At 55.9% G+C, this 17,830-nt stretch overlaps 2 protein-coding genes across 2 annotated transcripts; both read left to right on the top strand.

Annotated features, from left to right (window-relative positions):
- The first annotated feature begins 10,467 nt into the window (after positions 1 to 10,467).
- LOC131093358 (uncharacterized) lies at positions 10,468 to 14,582 on the top strand. The gene is made up of 3 exons (XM_058040510.1): positions 10,468 to 10,686; positions 12,283 to 12,667; positions 14,110 to 14,582. Exons 1-3 carry the CDS (start codon positions 10,468 to 10,470, stop codon positions 14,580 to 14,582), a joined length of 1,077 nt encoding a protein of 358 aa, XP_057896493.1.
- Positions 14,583 to 14,958: 376 nt separating this feature from the next.
- On the top strand, positions 14,959 to 16,831 carry LOC131093419 (uncharacterized). Its single transcript, XM_058040584.1, has 2 exons — positions 14,959 to 15,066; positions 15,351 to 16,831. The coding sequence occupies exons 1-2, from the start codon at positions 15,052 to 15,054 to the stop codon at positions 16,287 to 16,289; spliced, it is 954 nt and encodes a 317-aa protein (XP_057896567.1). The 5' UTR covers positions 14,959 to 15,051; the 3' UTR covers positions 16,290 to 16,831.
- The last annotated feature ends 999 nt before the right edge of the window (positions 16,832 to 17,830 follow it).

Here is a 17,830-nt window from a genome sequence, read left to right as displayed (position 1 = left end):
GTTGAGACAGGACTTATCTGCTCCTGTATCTACTCAAAAATTCTAATTTTCTTCATTTAAGGGTCCCACTTCAAAGTTTACCAAGGGCTCTTCTAGATGTTACATCAGGTCCCCTATAGTGTAAAGCCCCTGACCCTCTAATCGTCACCTTTAAGGATCTTCCCTAAATTATCTTGTTCCCTGGCTATTGCCTCATCGAGACTGAGTTTTCTACAAAACCTCCTGACGTGTCCTGCCTTTCCACAGTAATAGCAATGTCGCTCTCTCAAAGGGCCTTGAGGTGTCTCCATCCCTCTTGTACCTGACAGTACTGACTTATCCTTGCCTCCTCCTGGTGGTGGACCCGCCCACCCTGCACTTTCTCTAGCTACAGCAACCATGATCTTAGCCTTGGCCTTTGCTTTATCTTCCTCCCTCCTTAAATACACCTTCAGTGCCTCTTTTAATAACTCATTAATGTTCTTCTCTTGCCAATCTTCCATCTTTTCCAGTTTTCTCCGTATATCAGGCCAAGATTTGGTAACAAATTGGACTTTTAGTAGCATTTGACCTTCTGGGGTGTCTGGGTCTATTCTAGAGTACAACTGAAAGTTCTGCCTTAGGCGATTAAGCCAGGCAGCAGGAGCTTCATCTTTCTCCTGTGTACCCTCAAATGCCAATTGGGTATTAGTTCCTTTGGGAACTGACTCTTTGATCCCCCGTATTATCAAAGACCTATATTCCCTCATGGCCTTCCTCCCCTCCTCCTGGTTAGGGTTCCAGTTGGGCTCCGTTAGTGGCAATTTCTGTTCACCTGATGGCACCTGGGGTCCTGGACTGTTATCTTTCTCCCAAATTTTTATGCCAGCCGCCCTTATCATCTGGACCTCTTCTGGGGAAAATAATATACTCAGGATGGAATTCATTTCCCCCCAAGTGTAGATATTTGGACCTAGAAATTGATCCACTTGTTTGGCTATGCCCACTGGGTCCTCAACTAAATGCCCCAACTCTTTCTTGAATCCCCTCACCTCAGAAGCAGTTAGGGGAGCATTCACAAAGCCAACACCTCCCGCCACTCCTCCCATAGGAACCTCTCTGAGGGGAAAGAGTCTCTCTGCCTTGGAGGTCTTGGATCTGGTGCTACAGTACGGCCCATCTTCAGATGCCAAACTACTTTGTGGGTTTTCTGGGTTACCCTGAATGTTCTGCCTATCAGCAGGTGTATTTGCTGATAGCTGTCTATCGGGCGAGGAGGCATTTGTGTCCCAGGTAGAAGGAGGTAAAGGGACAGCAATAGGAGGGGGAGAAGAGCCTGAGTAGATATTAAGTGGAGCTGGAGAAGGCGTGGAGAATGCAGCAGGTGGAGTAGGCACTTGTGGTGGTGCAGAAGGAACTGGAGGAGATACTGGGTTTATCATAGCTGAAGCTGAAGAGGTAGAAGGAGGAATTTGAGCAGGTGGTAATGAGATGGCAGCCGGGGGAGGAACCGGACCTGCCATTTGAGGTGCTTGAAGAAGAGGATTATAAGGTGGAGGGGCAGAAGGAGGCAAATAATCCAGGGGGTCCCATCTTTTACTAGTCCTATCATCCCCTCCTTCATTCCCCTCTTTCTTCCTCTGTACCTTACAAATTCGCACCCCTTCATCCCCAACAGCACTCTTTAACCAGCAAGCTACATACAATAATTGCTCAGGATCAGTATCCCCTCGAGCTGTCAGATAATTATTTAATTGTTGGCACATCCACTTATCCTTTGTCCCACACCAAGGCCATCCTCCTTGCACCTCTAATTCTGGCCAGACTTCCATACAATAATGGATCATTTTCACTTTATCTAATCCCTCCGTGGCCTCTATAGAATCCCATTTTACTAACAGTTCTCCTAAGGGACTATTGGGATGTATATACCTCAGTCTCTTGCCGGTCTTTTTACTACTACAACATCCCATTTTTCAAGTCTCAATAAAAAATATCCCGAAGGTGCCTCTACTGACCGGGAATTTCAAAAAAAACCTTCCTTGAGGAGCTCCAGCCTCCTCCACTGAACTTCAAATTTACTGCCTGATGCTCAGGACTTTATACTGAAACAACTGCCCAATCTCTTGATTGCCCAACTTCCCAGCGTCAGGTCTTACATCTATCGGGACTTAAACACACGAAGCCACGGCCAAGAATCCGGGTCGTGCCTGACACCCTCAGTCAGGAGAAACAACTGCCTGATTTTTAGTTTGCCTAACCTGCCAATTTTTAGGCTTCACCGTATCAGGACTTAAAAGCAAACCGCAGCCTCCTTCGCTGGGGTTTGTGCCTGACTCCTTTGTCAGGACTTACTTTGCCTGCAGGGCTTGTGAACCACCCGAATCCTTCTCGGGACTGACAAATCTTACTCGAATCCTTCTCGAGACTTTACAAAAGTGCCTGACCTCCCTTCGTCAGGACTTACTTTGCCTGCAGGGCTTGTGAACCACCCGAATCCTTCTCGGGACTGACAAATCTTACTCGAATCCTTCTCGAGACTTACAAAAGTGCCTGACCTCGCTTTGTCAGGACTTTGGGGTGCGTGCCACTCATACACAGTAATTCACTCCGCACGCCCGGAGTGGGGGGGCCCTTTATTCCCCCTTGGGAGACGACTCACTCACACTAATTCCACTCACGTCCCCCTGTTCCTGGCCGCTTTTCTCGCGAAAAAACGGAACCGCAGTACTAAGGGGTCCACTCTCGCTTCGAAGGTCCGGCTGCCGGCCCTCGTCTCACTCACACACACATGCGCACGTCTCCCGCTCCCGCCACCGAGTTTCTCACCAGTCCGGTGCTCCGGTGCTCGTCTGTGTCGCTGTCCTGAGCCGGTCCCTCTGGTCCTGGTAGCCAGCTGTCCTCTGAAGATCCAAGATGGCCAGTCCTGAGTCCTCTTGCGGCGTGGCTATCCCGGACGAGAGCCCCCAGCTGAAATAAACAGGGCCAGGAGACTTCTTCTCCTGTGTAATGCCTTTATTAAAAAGTGATCAGCTCAGGATCGGGCGGCTCGACGGGTCTGCAGCGTCCGTCGTCTCCCAGGGCGACTCAGAGGAGGAGGATATGCGCAGCTTTGTCCACCAGGGGCAGAGCTAAGGATCAGATCGTCTTGGGAGCCTTTTTGGGTCTCCTGATCCCATAAGATGGTGTCAGATGTTAGTTTTTCCCACTCAGTCGGCCTGGTCTCAGCTCCGGGGTCAACTCCCATGGTCAGGGCGAGAGGGTCCGAAGGTGTTCCGCGTCTCTGCAGGCTCAGCACTCGGTTCCTCACGTCCAGACATCACTCTAGTCTCTCAACTCTTAGGTGGCTCGTTGTTTTTGGGGTTTCTCCATGAGTTTGGAGATGGGGGTCTCACAAAGCATTCTGGTCTTGCGAGTCACTTTGCATAACCCCCCCCACCTTCTCAGGTGTCTTCACTATTCTGGGAAAGGTACAACTTAGCCTCGGGCAAGGTCCCCACCCAGGAGAAGGGCCATTACCTCGCCCCGGCCAGGGCTTTTACTAATACAAAAACAACCATTAACGACAACGACCCGTGATTACAATAACAAAACACACAGAACTTGGGCAGAGCCAGTGGTCTGGCTGCCTTTTTGAAACTTTTTCTCATAAAAAAATATTAACCGAGTTTTTGTTCATAACAATCAGTAATTTACCAGGTCCCATTGGCAGCGGACTACCTCCCTACAGAGGAAGGAGGCATCTGTGAGAAATTTAATACTTCAGAATGCTGCCGAGAGATCCATGACCACAGTCATGTAATTAAAAACATTCCTCAAAATATAGAAAACTAACCTATGCTGGAGCACAAAAATGGGCCCCCTTGTTTGGAGACTCCGATTGGTGGGACAGCTTGTTCACCTGGAATGGTAAATGATGGAAGAAATTGGTCTTCTTTGTGGTGCGTGCACTAGCAAGTGTAATATTACTACTGTGTGCAATTCCGTGTCTAGTCCGGATAGTGATCAGCACTGTCCACAGCAGCATCCTGCTGCAAGGGAACGTGGAAAGGAAAAATGGTGAAAAAGTCACGTTAACAAAAGAACAGGGTGATCAGAATGCCAGAGATGTGCTTGAACAATACGAGAAACTGAGAAAAGTAGAAGTTGAACTCTAGAAGGTTGATGCAGGCTGGAAGCCTGATCAAATAGTTAGAGGGGGGAATTGCCAAAAATAGGTTAGAAAGTGTTGTAAATAGTTGATAGATGGTTAAGCATGTACTGTTAGTTTGGCTATTATATTGTAAAAGTTATATTTCTTGTAACTACTCTTTTTTATTTATATAAATCTATATTTATATATGTATATATAAATATCAACATAAAACATTTGTATTTTTATAAAAATATATTAAATATAGAATATATAAAACATCTATTGTATATTATATATTATTATGTTTATTTTTATATCTAGATAAAATATAGATTATATATTAAATATATAGAATATATATACATATAAAATATATATCTATTTATATAAATATATATTTATAATTACTCATTTTATATTTATACTCAGCGTACCATAACACACCTCAGTAAAGTGCACCACCCCCCAAGCAAAACCAGCCAGCCTGGACAGAGTTGTCATGGGCCAATCACCTTAAACCTTCAAGCAAGTGAAGGATGCAAAAAGAAACCAATCCAAAGGGACAAAAAGCAGGACAGAAAGGGGGTTCTGACCCACTGAATCTGTGCTGCTCCCTCTGAGACATCGGGAACATCGCTGCTGAGCAGCCCCAGCGCCGGCGCTGCAGCATCCTCAGCAGGAACACTCCTGCTCAGCCCTTGGGTCCCCTTGCTTTAGGCCTTTCTTTTTCTTATCATAAATGCTGAAATCACTTTAGCACCTGGAGCCTGCTCTCGTATTTAACAACACGAAAATCAGGATTCCCGGGGCACACGAAGTTTGGGATTCCAGGGGCACACAAAATTCAGGATTCCTGGGGCACACACAGAAATCAATTTCCAGGACAGGCGAAGTTCAGGATTCCTGGGGCATATGGAAGTCAGGATTCCCAGAGCACACGAATTTAAGGATTCCCAAGGCACACGAGCAGACGGTGATTGGTCCCTCAGGGCTGAGCTCCAGCGGTGCCACTGAATTCTCTCCGCAGTGACAGCCTGGCCGCCCTCCTCCGATGCCAAAGAGCGACAGAGAGAGGCTGCCCCCAACCCCTGCCCCCCCGTTCTCCCGGTATCTCTGCTCCCTCCTCCCAGAGAAACTCCCAAAAACCAGAGGAGTTCCCCCTCCCCGCCTTCTCAAGCACTCAGCCATCAGTGCTTCTCAGTATCTCAATGGAAAAAAATCCAAAAATAACAAGGAAAGAACAGAGAAAACCCAACCCCCAACAAGGGCTGGTGGTGGCTGCGGTTTTTGGGGGTTCCAGCGACACCCGGGGCGGGGTCAGTGCTCAGCAACGGGGCCCCCCCAGATCGCAGCCGGGTGTGAGAAACGAAGTTCTCTCCTTGAAAATTGTAAAAGTTTGATAAGGGCTATAAAAGGATTGTAGCAGTTGGCCAAGGAACTCCTCCGAAACTTAACCCATTGTTCTCCAGATCCGGTTCCACTGCAGGGCTACAAACACATTCCTGAGGTCAGACATTATTCAAACATCCCCGGGAGGTTTGGATGTTCCAGGAGCTCATGTTTGGTTTTAACCTCTGACTTGTCTGCAGGGCATTCTGTAGATTAGATTAATATTATTTATTTCTTCTTCTGGTTCCATCCTGTTGTTGCACACTCCCTGATAAATTCATAAATTCTTCTCAGGTTTGTGTCACTGTTATTGCCTGGAGAGGCTGATCCACAGGTGTGAGGAACAAGGGAATTGTCTTACTCCTGAGTCAGTTATGCAAAAGCATTTTAATATTGCACAGTCTCTATTTTAACACTTATTATTTATCTATTTAATATTTGTCTATTTCGAATGTTTTAAGGCCTAGGCTATAATATCAAATAGCATTAAATAGGCTATATGGTGCACACATAAATTGATAGATTATATTGCTCCAAAAAGCAGCTACAAGGAATTATTAATAATCAATATCAATATCAAGTACCATAGCAAAATACTTGTGTTCAATAACGTTGTGCAGAAGCCAATGCAGAATTGCAGAAGGCAATTATTAAATTGTCATTTACAACCTGGCTCTGCTGCAGGCACAGTGGAAAGCTGGAAGCTGCTGAAGCAACTCATTCACCCCCATCCCCTGTCCCTGAGTGTCTACATGTCCCTGAGTGTCCCCAGAGTGTCCCTGAGTGTCGCCAGTGATGTCACCCCAGGAATTCCCATCAGGATTTGGGACAATTTCAATGAAAATTCCCAGAAAATTCCCCAAATTTGCCTCAAATCCCATGTGGGGAGTGGAGAAGAGACAAGTGACAGTAGCAATGACCCCAGAGATGTCATCACCCTGATGACATCACAGCAGTGACATCACTGTCTCTGCATCAGTCTTGAGATGTCCTTGATGGCTTTGTGGCACTGCTCGGCCACCTGGGCCAGCATAGGGATTCAAGAGGATGTTGTCAATGGCCTCAAGTATCCTCAGCAGGTGATCCTTGGCCAGGCAGGCACTGGCATCCCACAGGTGCTCAAACTCGGCCACTTTGGCCACCAAGGCCACGGGGACATTGGGGGATGCCTGCTCTGTCCCCTCCAGATAAGGCTTGATGGCCCTGAACTGCCGCTGCAGCTCCTGGAAGAACGAACTGACGCTGCCACACTCTTCTATCAAGCGCTCCAGCAGCCCCAGGCCCTCCTCTGCCCAATTTCCCCTCCTGGTGGCCGCCCTTATCAAGCTGGCGGGCACCACGGCCTCTCCCATGGCCTTGTTGGTGGCCGCAGCCCCCTGGGCCTCGTGCACAGCTCCTGCCCAGGCCCCCTCATCCATGCCCAGGGCCACTGGCAGCAACCGGACTATGGCCTGCAGGTCTTCCAAACCCATATCCCAATCCTGGCGGGTTGCCTCGTTCTGCAGGTTGGTGGCCCGGGCGATGGCCATGGTGAAGCCCGTGTGCGTGCAGGCTCCATAGGGCTCAGTGCATCCATGGCCAGCCGGTCCCATCTCTCCCTGAGCGCGGCCACCAACTCCTGCCAGGCCTTGGCCGCGGCTCTCACATCGGCCCAGTTGGTCCCAGGGGTGGCCCAGAGGGCGGCCAGGGCCTGGCCCAGGGAGGGGACACCACGGTGGCCCATGGAGGCGACATCGCCGTGGTCCAGGGTCTCACGGAGGCTCTGGGTGAATCTCCTCAGGGCCGCGGGCAGGAACTTTGGCGACACGCGCTGCCGCACGTCCCTGTGTGACCCGGTCACGGTGGCCGCCACCTCGCCCAGGGTGGCCACTGTGGCCACCAGCAGCTCCAGCAGCTGGGAAGGGGACAGGAGGGGAGGTGTCAGGGATCTGGTGGCACTTGTGGCCTCCTGTGGTGGCCCCTTTGCCCTCCCGGGGTCCCTTTGTCCCCTCCCTGGAGGGCTCTGCTGTTCCCTCTGTCCCTTTGTCGCCCCCTTGTCCCCTCTGCCACCCCCTGCCACCCCCCACTGTCACCTCTGCCAGCCCTCTGTCACCCTCAGTCCCCTCTACCCCTCTGTCACCTCCCCTCTTCCTGCCACGCCCTCCTGTCCCCTCTGTCACCCCTGTGTGCCCCCTGTCCCCTCTCCCTGCCTCCCCCACTGGGATTGTCACAATTCATGGGTCTCCACGGCTGCTGGAGACACTCCAGGGACACTCTGGGGACACTCTGGGAGGTGAACACGCCAGGGTGACAGTTGGGGACACAGAGGAACGTGGCACGGCTGGATGGAGGTAGTAGGAAGAGGTGACGATGACGTCACTGTCCCCCCTGCCCTTCCCCCACCTGTGGGGCCAGGGCAGGGTCCTCAATGTCCCCCCAGTGTTCCCAATGGGACCCCGATGTCCCCCGAGTGCCTCGCATGGCCCTGGTGTTGCCCTGAGGTCCCCCACAAGGCCCAAGTGTCCCACAATGTCCATCTGCGGACACTGGGGATACACTGGGGTCCTATTGGGGACCTTGGGGACACCCCTGTGCCCTTCTCTTGGTGACATTGGGGCCGCCCTGATCCCCCCTGTCCCGTTTTGGCTCACCACGATGTCCCAGATGTCCTCACAGTGTCCCCCAACAGGACCATGGTGTGTCCCAAGTGTCCCCAACAGGACATCAGGGGACACTTGGTTCTTGTTGGGGACCCTGAGGGGACATTGAGGTCCCATCAAGGAAATTGGGGGGACATTGGGGACCCTGCCATGGCTGGGGGCGGTGACTTTAGCTCTTCCTGTTTCCCCTCTCCGGCTGCGCTGCCTTCCTGCGCGCCCCAACTGTCACCTGGGTGTGTTCGCCCCCCACCAGTGTCCTCAGAGTGTCTCTGGAGTGTCCCCAGCTGCCATGGAGCCCCAAGAGGTGCGACAGTCCCGGTGCAGTGGGGGGGAGGGGGGGAGGGGTGGGGTGGCAGAGGGGACAGGGAGCTGACAAAGGGACAGAGGGACAGCAGAGCCCTCAGGGAGGGGCAAAGGGGACCCTAGGAGGGCACAGGGGAAACTGCAGGTGGCCACAAATGCCACCAGGTCACTGACACCTCCCCTGTCCTCTTTCCAGGTGCTGGAGGCGCTGGTGGCCGTGGTGGCCACCCTGGGTGAGGTGGCGGCCGCCGTGACTGGGCCACAGAGGGACGAGCAGCAGTGTATGTCCCCAGAGTTCCTGCACACAGCCCTGAGGCACTTCACCTGGAGCCTCCGTGAGACCCTGGACCACAGTGATGTCACCTCTCTGGGCCACCCTGGTGTCCCCTCCCTGGACCAGGCCCTGACCGCCTTTGGGGCCACCCCGGGGGCCATCTGGGCTGATGTGAGAGCTGTGGACAGAGCCTGGTGGAAGTTGGAGGACGCACTAGGGAACAGCTGGGGCCACCTGTACTGGGAGGCCATCCACCTCTGTGATGCCTGCGAGGACATGGCCAATGCCCAGGCCGGGGACCCACAGGACAAGGACGAGGCCACCCACAGGGGGTCAGCTGGGGACAACCTGGCGGCCACTGCCCAGCAGCTCATGGTGGCCCTGGACAGGCAGGAAGAGGCCTTGGCAGGGTCTGAGCATGATGCCCAGGTGGCTCTGGCCACCAACGAGGCCGTGGGAGCCAGCCGGGCGAGGGCGGCCACCAGGAGGGGACATTGGGCAGAGGTGGCCCTGGGGCCGCTGGAGCGCTTGGCGGATGCGTGTGACAGTGCCTCTATGTTTATTGGTTACATGGAGTGGCAGTTCGAGGAGATCATGGATGCCCTAGAGGGGACAAATGAGGCACCCCCCAATGTCCCTGTGGCTTTGGTGGCCAAGGCCGAGCGGCTCTGGGATGCAAGCACCCGCCTGTTCATGCGTCACCTGCTGGGGACACTTGGGGACATCCATGACCTCCTCTTGGGTCCCTATGATGGCCGTGGTGGCCCCAATGGCCCCAGCAGCCGTGCGGTGGCTGAGCGGTGCCAAAAAGCCATTGAGGACATCCCAAATCTGCTGCAGGGACAGTGACGTCACAGCTGTGACCTCATCAGGGCGGTGACATCATTGGGGACATCGCTGCTGTCACCTCTCCCCTCCCCACATGGGATTTAAGACAAATCCGAGGAATTTTCTGGGAATTTTCATTGATACTGTCCCAAATCCTGATGGGAATTCCTGGGGTGATGTCACTGGGAACACTCAGGGACACTCAGGGACAGGGGACAGGTGAATGAGACCCCTCAGCAGCTTCCAGCTTTCCTCCGTGCCTTCAGCACAGCCGGGTCATAAATGACAATTTAATAATTGCCTGCTGCAATTCTGTACTGGCTTTTGCAAAAAAAATACTTTCATAAGTCTTTTGCTCTGGTACTTGATTATTGATTATAGGTAATTCCTTGTGGCTGCTCTTTGGTACAAAATAATCTATTTGCTCATGTGTGCACCGTGCATTCAATTTAATGGCAATGTGATGGTCCTCTGGGGCTCGGTCCTGTCTCCCACTCCGTTATCAGCCGGGATCCCCCCGTTATCACCAGGGCCCCTCCCGCCAATTTACCAGAGCACCCCCACGCAGCGGAATCCCCCCATTCACTGCCTCCCTCCCCTTTACCGAACCCCCAAAGCGCTGGGACCGCCCCGGTCCATGACCCCCCCCCCAGGGTGCGAGGACCCCCAACTCACCGCCCTTCCCTCACTCAGGGGACCCCCCCTACCCCCGACTCCCCAATCCATGGGTTCCCCCACACTCATCAGGACCCCCCCTGGCAACCCCCGGGCCCCCCCACATTGACTGAACCCCCCCCCAAAACGCCCCCAGCCCCTCCCCGGTCCCCCCGAGCCGCGTTGGCTGCACCCCCCGGGGCCGCTGCTGAGGGGAACCTGTCAATCAACGCCGATCGGTCTTGTAGCCACGCCCACAGAGGGGCGTGGCCCGCGTTATTTGGCCAATGGGGAGCGGCGGAGCAGGGGAGGCGGGGATTGGGGGGGAGGAGGGGAGGGGGAGCAACAGCCAATTGGGAGCGGAGGGGGCGCGGCCTGAGGTGCGGGAAAGGGCGGGCAATGAATGGGGCGTGGAGAGAGGCGGGGCCTGGAAGGAAACGAAACTGGGCGGGGCCTGTGCGGGCATTAATGGGGCGTGGGAAAGGGGCGGGGCCATCAATGGGAGGGTGGGAAGGGCAGTAAAAGGGACCCCTTGGGGACATCGGGGGCGAGGGCCTCAGGGTTCCCAAGTGATCCCAAATCCTGCTGGATCCCAAGGAATAATCCCAAATGCTCTCAAATCCCAAATCCTGGATCCCAAAAAATCCCAGATCCTAAATGCTGATGGATACACAAAACCAATCCAAACAATCCCAAACCCCAGATGATAAATCCTGCAGGATCCCAAGGAATGAGCCCAAATTATCTCAAATTCTGGATCCCAAGCAATTCCAAAATTACACCAAATCCAGGATCCCAAGAAGTGTTAAATTCCAGATCCTACATCCTGCTGGATCCCAAGGAATAGTCCCAAATGACCTCAAACCCTGGATCCCAAACAATCCCAAAGCCCAGATCTCAAATACTACTGGACACTCAAAACCGATTCTAAATGCTCTCAAATCCCAAACCCTGGATCCCAGAAAATCCCAGATCCCAAATGCTGCCAGATACCCCAAATCTGATCCTAAAAGATCTCCAATCCTGGGTCCTCAAACAATCCCAAATCCCAGACCCCAAATCCTGCTGGATCTTCATAAACAATCCCCAAAACCAATTCTAAATCAGAGTCCTGGCAGGGGAAATCAGAGCCCTGTGTGGGGTAAATGGGCCCTGAGGGGGTAAATGGGGTCCTGGAAGGATAAATGGGGTCCTGAGGGGAAAATGGTTCCTGAAGAGATAAATGAAGGCCCTGAGGGGTAAATGGGGTCCTGAAAGGATGAATGGGGGTAAATCAGGGTCCTGTCTGGGGAAATCAGGGCCCTGAGGGGTCACTGGGGTCCTGGCAGGGAAATGGAGCCCTGATGGATGGATCCAGGCCCCGAGGGGTTAAAGCCAGCCCCGAAAGGTTCCCTGAGGTCCTGGCAGGCCCAGTTCTGCCCCTCGGGGGAGGATCAGGGCGTGGGGCCCTCCCTCCTCCGAGCCTCGACGCCCTCTGCCCTCAGAGCTCTGGCCGCAGCCTCTGGATGGAGACTGGGATGGAGCTCAAGGTGGGAACCCCAAAACCCTGGGGTCGCCCCCAGCAGGTACCTGAGGCGATTTGGGGGGATTTGGGAGGGATTTGGGGGGATTTGGGGAAGTTTGGGGATCCCCAGGGCCGTGGGTGCGGCTGGGAGGGAAAAGGGAAGTGGAAAGTTCCGGAGTCTGGGGAGTTCAGAGGGGCCGGGGAGGGGGAAAAGGGGGATGGGACCTCCCAAATTCCTGGGTGGATTCAAGTGGAACCCCCCAGAATCTCACCTGGGTACCTGGGAACCCCAAAACGTCCCTGGAGCCTCACCTGGGACACCTGGGAAACCCCAAATCCTTGGGAATTCTCACCTGGGACCCCCCAAATCTCACCTGGGAGTCCCTTGAGACCCTCACATGGCCGCCTGGGACTCCCCCAAATCCTCACCTGGGCAGCTGAGAAACCCCAAATCTTTGAGAATTCTCAGCTGGGGAGCCACAAATCCCTGGGGAACCTCATCTGGGAGCCCCTAAATCCCACTTGAGACTCCCCAAACTCCCCCTAGAATCCCCCCAACCCCTCCTCTACCCCCCTAACCCCCCTTTCCTGTCCCCAGGTGTCCCCCCCTGCCCTCCCTCCCGAGGTGCCCCCAGCGGTGGCCGCACAGCACCGGGCCCTGGCGGCCCTGGTGGCCCTGGCCGAGGCCTTGGGGACACCGGACAGCGTCCCCACGGCACTGGTTGAGGCCGAGGCTGCGCTGAGCCAGGCCCGGGTGGCCCGGGAGGGGCTGGAGAGGGCCCGGGAGGCCGCGGTGGCCCCAGCGGTGGCCCTGGGGACCCTGGGGGACGAGGACAAGCAGTGGCTGAGGCAGGTCGGGGCCATGGCCGAGGCGGCAGCGGCGACACTGGAACGCGAGGAGGGACGGGCATGGCGGTGCCAGCGCTGGCTGCGGGCTGGGCACGGGCTGACCATGGGGCTGATGGTGCTGTGTGGGATCGTGTGTGAGTAAAAACCAGTATGGACCAGTATGGACAAGTATAAAGCAGTATGGACCAGTATGGACCAGTATGAATATCTACAGACCAGTAGAGAATTTCCCCCACCCTGACCAGTATAAACCAGTACAGACCAGTATAGACCAGTATAGAGTAATATGGACCAGTGTGGAATGGTATGGACTAATATGGGGCAGTATGGACCAGTACAGACCAGTATAAACTAGTTCAGACCAGTATAAACCAGTTCAGACCAGTATACATCCTGATAGCACACTGTGGCAGTACTGTATGCTGTGAGTCTGTGCTGCCTCAGTGGGAGACAGTTCAGACCAGTATAGACCAGTATTAATATCTACAGACCAGTAGAACTTCCCCTTGCCTGAACCAGTGTATATCAGTTCAGACCAGTATAGACCAGTATGGACCAGTATAAACCGGTTCAGACCAGTATGCACCTTCATAGCACACTGTGGCAGTATTGCGTACTGTGAGTCTGTACTGCCTCAGTGGGAGGCACTACAGACCAGTTCAGACCAGTTCGGACCAGTATAGATCAGTATGAATATCTACAGACCAGCAGAGAACTCCCCCTGCCCTGACCAGTATAAACCAGTATAGACCAGTACAGACCAGTATAAGGCACTATGGAGCAGTAAGGATCAGCATGAACCAGTATAGAGCAGGGGGGACCAGTTCAGACCAGTTTGGACAAGTATGAATATCTACAGAGCAACAGAGACTTTCCCCTGCCCTGACCAGTATAGACCAGTATGGACCAGTATGGAACAGCATGGGGCAGCAGGGGATGCAAGGAACCAGTACAGACCAGCATGGAGCCCTACAAACCAGTAGAAACCTTCCCCTGCCCCGGGATGGGAGACTGGGATTGAACTGGTGACACTGGGGTGGTGACACTGGCACAGTGACAGTGGGGGGGGGGGGGGGGGACACTGAGCTGCAACTGGAAGCACTGGGCCAGTGGCACTGGGACAGGACTGGGGACCCTGGGCTGAAACTGGGTTGGTGACACCAGGGTAGTGGCACTCGGGTGGTGACAGTGGGACAGAACTGGTGGCACTGGGCTGGAACAGGTGACGGTGGGAGAGGACTGGGGACACTGGGATGGAGATAGTGGGACAGGACTGGGGGCACTGGGAGGGGACACTGGGATGGGGACATCAGGAAGGGACTGGGGACACTGGGACGGGGTGGGGAACACTGGGATTGAACTGGTGACACTGGTCTGGTGCTATATGTGGTAGTGGTGACACTGGCATGGTGACATAGGTAGGGGGACAATGGGACGGTGGCACTGGGCTGGCACTGGGAGCATTGGGCTGGTGGCACTGGGACACGGCTGGGGACACTTGGCTGGAACTGGGTTGGTGACATTGGGCTGGTGGCACTGCTGTGTCCCTGATGCCACCTGTGTGGTGTCCCCGCAGTGTCCCTGGACTCAGCCCGCGCCGCCCTGGGGGTGGCCGAGGACAGTCACCTGCTGCTGGCCCTGACCGTGGTGGCCGTGTCCTGTGAGGTGGCCTGGCGGGGCTTGGAGACATCGCGGCGTCACCTGGCCACTGCTGCGGGCCACCAGCGGGACATGGCCCTGCGCCTGTGGGATCGCGCCCGGCGGGTGGCGGCCGCCAGGGCCAGCGCTGAGGCTGCCGCGGCCACCAACGAGGTCACCGCGGATGTGCTGGGGCGGCTGGAGGAGGTGACGCGGGCGCTGAAGAAGTTGGTGGCCGCTGTCACCCGGGACAGGGAGGTGACACCGTGGGGGACACGGGGACAGGGCTTCCCCAGCGCTGCCCGGGTGCTCGGGGACATCGTGGAGGACTTGGCGACCTCGGGTGAGGGGCATGAGGAGGTGACGCGGAGGCTGGAGGTGGCCCAGCGGGCACTGGCGGGGCAGGGGTAGGGACAGGGTGGGGACACAGGGGTGGCACTGTCACCGCCGAGGCACGGGGACACCCCGAGGGACATTGGGGACCTTGGTGCCACCCCCGTGTCCTTCCCTTGGGGACACCGGGGCCACCCTGACGTCCCCTGTCCCGTTTTGGGTCACCACGATGTCCCTAAAGTGTCCCCAACAGGACCCGGTGTGTCCCCAGTGTCCCCAACGGGACATGAAGGGACATTGGGCTCCTGTTGGGGACATTGGGACCCGTTGGGGACATGGGGGGGGGCTTTGCGGACCCCGCCCTGGCCCCGCGGGGGGGGGGGGGGGCGGAGGGGGCGGTGACATCACCCTGCCCTGCCCCCATCCGGCCGTGCCCGTTCCGCGTGTGCTCCGAGTGTCCCCGGGCGTGTCCCCCCTATCCCGGCCAGCGGCCCTTGGAGTGTCCCCGGAGTGTCCCCAAAGCGTCCCCGGAGTGTCCCCAGCGGCCATGGAGCCCCGCGAGGTGCGACAATCCCGGCGCGGGGCGGGGGGGGGAGGGGACGTGAGGAAACGGAGGGGACACAGGGAGGGACAGGAGGGGACAAGGGCGTGGCAGGAAGGGGGGAGGTGACAGAGGGCTGGAGGGGACCGACGGTGGCAGAGGGGACGAGGGGGTGACACAGGGACAGAGGGGACAGCAGAGCCCTCCAGGGACGGGACAAACGGGACACTGGGAGGGCACAGGGGCCACCTCGGGAGGGCACAAGTGCCACGAGGTCCCTGCCACCTCCCCTGTCCCCTCCACAGCTGTTGGAGGTGCTGGTGGCCGTGGTGGCCACGCTTGGTGAGCTGGCAGCCACTGTGGCCGGGCCGTACAGGGATGTGCTGCTGCATGTGTCCCCAAGGTCCCTGCACAAGGCCCTGGGGACCTTCATCGGTCACCTCCAGGACACTCTGGACCACCAAGGTGTCACCTCCCTGGGCCAGGCCCTGGCTGCCTTTAGGGCCAACCTGGGGGCCACCTGGGCCCATGTGACAGCCGCAGCCAGTGCCTGGCGGGAGTCAGTGGCCATGATCGAGGACAGCTGGGCCCGGCTGGCCCGAGAGGCCACCGAGCTCCGTGACGCCTGCAGGGATGCGGTCACTGCCGAGGCCACCACCGCGGCCACCAGCAGCGCCCTGGCTGGAGACCTGCAGGACAAGGCCACCCGCTGGGGGACAGCTCAGGAGAACCTGGTGGCCAAAGCCTGGCAGCTGCCACTGGCCACGGACAAGGAGAAGATGGCCTCGGAGGAGGCAGCGCACGAGGCCCGGCTGGCGGCTGCCAGCAAAGAGACAGAGGCAGCCTCCAAGGCCATGGAAGATGCCGTGGTGGCCAGAAGCGAGGGGGAGGCAGCCACCAGGAGGGGACAGCGGGCAGAAGCAGCCCTGGGGCTGCTGGAGCGCTTGGTGGCTGCGTGTGACAAAGCCACTGCGTTCCCCCGGGAGCTGCAGTGTTGGCTCAGGGACATCGAGGCCGCCCTGAAGGGGACAAATGAGGCATCCCCTGATGTCCCTGAGGGCTTGGTGGCCAAGGTGGCCAAGGCCGAGCGGCTGTGGGAGGCCAGCAGCCGCCTGGCCACACGTCACCTGCTGAGGACACTTGGGGACATCCGCAGGCTCCCTGGTGGCCCCGGTGCCCACGCGGTGGCCGAGAGGTGCCAAAGAGCCATTGAAGACATCCCGAGGCTGCTAGAAGGACAGTGATGTCACCACTGTGATGTCATCGGGGTGGTGACACCATTGGGGACATCGCTGCTGTCACCTGTCCCCTGCCACTGTCCCAGCACAGGATTTGAAATAAATCTGCGGAATTTTCATTAAAATTGTCCCAAATACTGATGGGAATTCCTGGGGTGACATCACTGGGGATATTTGGGGACAGGAACCAACCCAGCAAGCCCTGGTCACTCATGGGTGCTGTTTCCACGGTTATGGGGACAAATGGGGTCCTGGAAGGGAAAATGGGGTTTTGAGGGGGTGAACTGGGTCCTGGCAGGGGAATGAGCGTCCTGAGGGGGAAAATGGGATCCTACATAGATCATTGAGGGTCCTGGAGGGGTAAATTGGGGTCCTGGCAGGTTAAATGGGGGTCCTGGCAGGTTAGATGAAGGTCCTGAATTCCATCTGTAGGACCCCAATGAACGCTTCAGAACCCTCATTTACCCTTCCAGGACCTTCATTTCCCCTGCCAGGACTCTGAGCCCCCCACTCTCAAGGCCACATTTCCCCTTCCAGGACCCCAATCACCTTCTGGGATCTCATTCACCCCCCCCCAGACAGGCGGTATCCCCTAGGCCCCGCCCCAAGCTCTGATTGGTCAGCCTGAAGAAAGGGGCGTGGCCAAGCCAGTTGCGAGGTCTGAGACTCGAAACTGAAATGGATTGGGGGGGGGGGGAAGAGGGGAGGTATACTCCAAAAATGGGATGGACACCCCCCACCAAAATCCGGGGAATTCCACAGGAATCCCCCAAAAAATGGGACCAAGACCCCAAAATACCGGGAATTCCTTGGAAACCCCTAAAATACTGGGAATTCCATGGAAATCCCCAAAAACAGGACCCAAGACCCCCCAGATGCCCCAAACTGGGATAAAACGTTGATTTTTCCAAGGAATTCTCAGTTTTTAATGCCCCAAATTGGCATTAAACGTTTATTTTCCTGGAAATTCCTGTATTTTATGCTTCAGATTGGGATAAAACAATGATTTTCCAGCAAATTCCCAGTTTTCCAGGAACTTTCTGTAAAGTCAACTTTTATTCCCAGTTGGAGGCATTACAGAAAAGGGCCTCAGAGGGGGGGTGTTGGGGGTCCTGAGGAGGATTTGAGGGGTCCTGGGGAGGATTTGAGGGGTCCCAAGAGGGTTTGGGGGTTCTGGCAATTCCTGGAGAGGATCTGGGAGGACCTGGAGGGCCTTGAGGGGTCCTTGGTGGGGTTTGGGGGCTCCTGAGGGGTCCTGGAAGGTTCTAGGAGGGGTTTTGGAAAATCCTGGGGATGATTTGGGGGGTCCTGGAGGGCTCTAACTGGGGTTTGCTGGTGGCCAGTGTGCTGCAGATGGGGCACGTGGTGGAGCCATGCTGACAGATCCTGCAGGAGCTGGAGGGGGATGGGGCCAGCGGGATCATGGTGGGGCATCATCATCATCACAGAGTGTTCATGGTCATGATGGGTCATCGTCATTGTCATCAGCACTGTCACAGAACATTCATGGTCATGATGGGACCATGTAAAGGAACATCCGTGGTCAT

The sequence above is a fragment of the Melospiza georgiana genome, chromosome 25, assembly GCF_028018845.1.
Source record: "Melospiza georgiana isolate bMelGeo1 chromosome 25, bMelGeo1.pri, whole genome shotgun sequence".
Classification (NCBI taxonomy): domain Eukaryota; kingdom Metazoa; phylum Chordata; class Aves; order Passeriformes; family Passerellidae; genus Melospiza; species Melospiza georgiana.
Note: the sequence above shows the minus strand (reverse complement) of the source record. Positions and strands in the feature narration are given on the sequence as shown.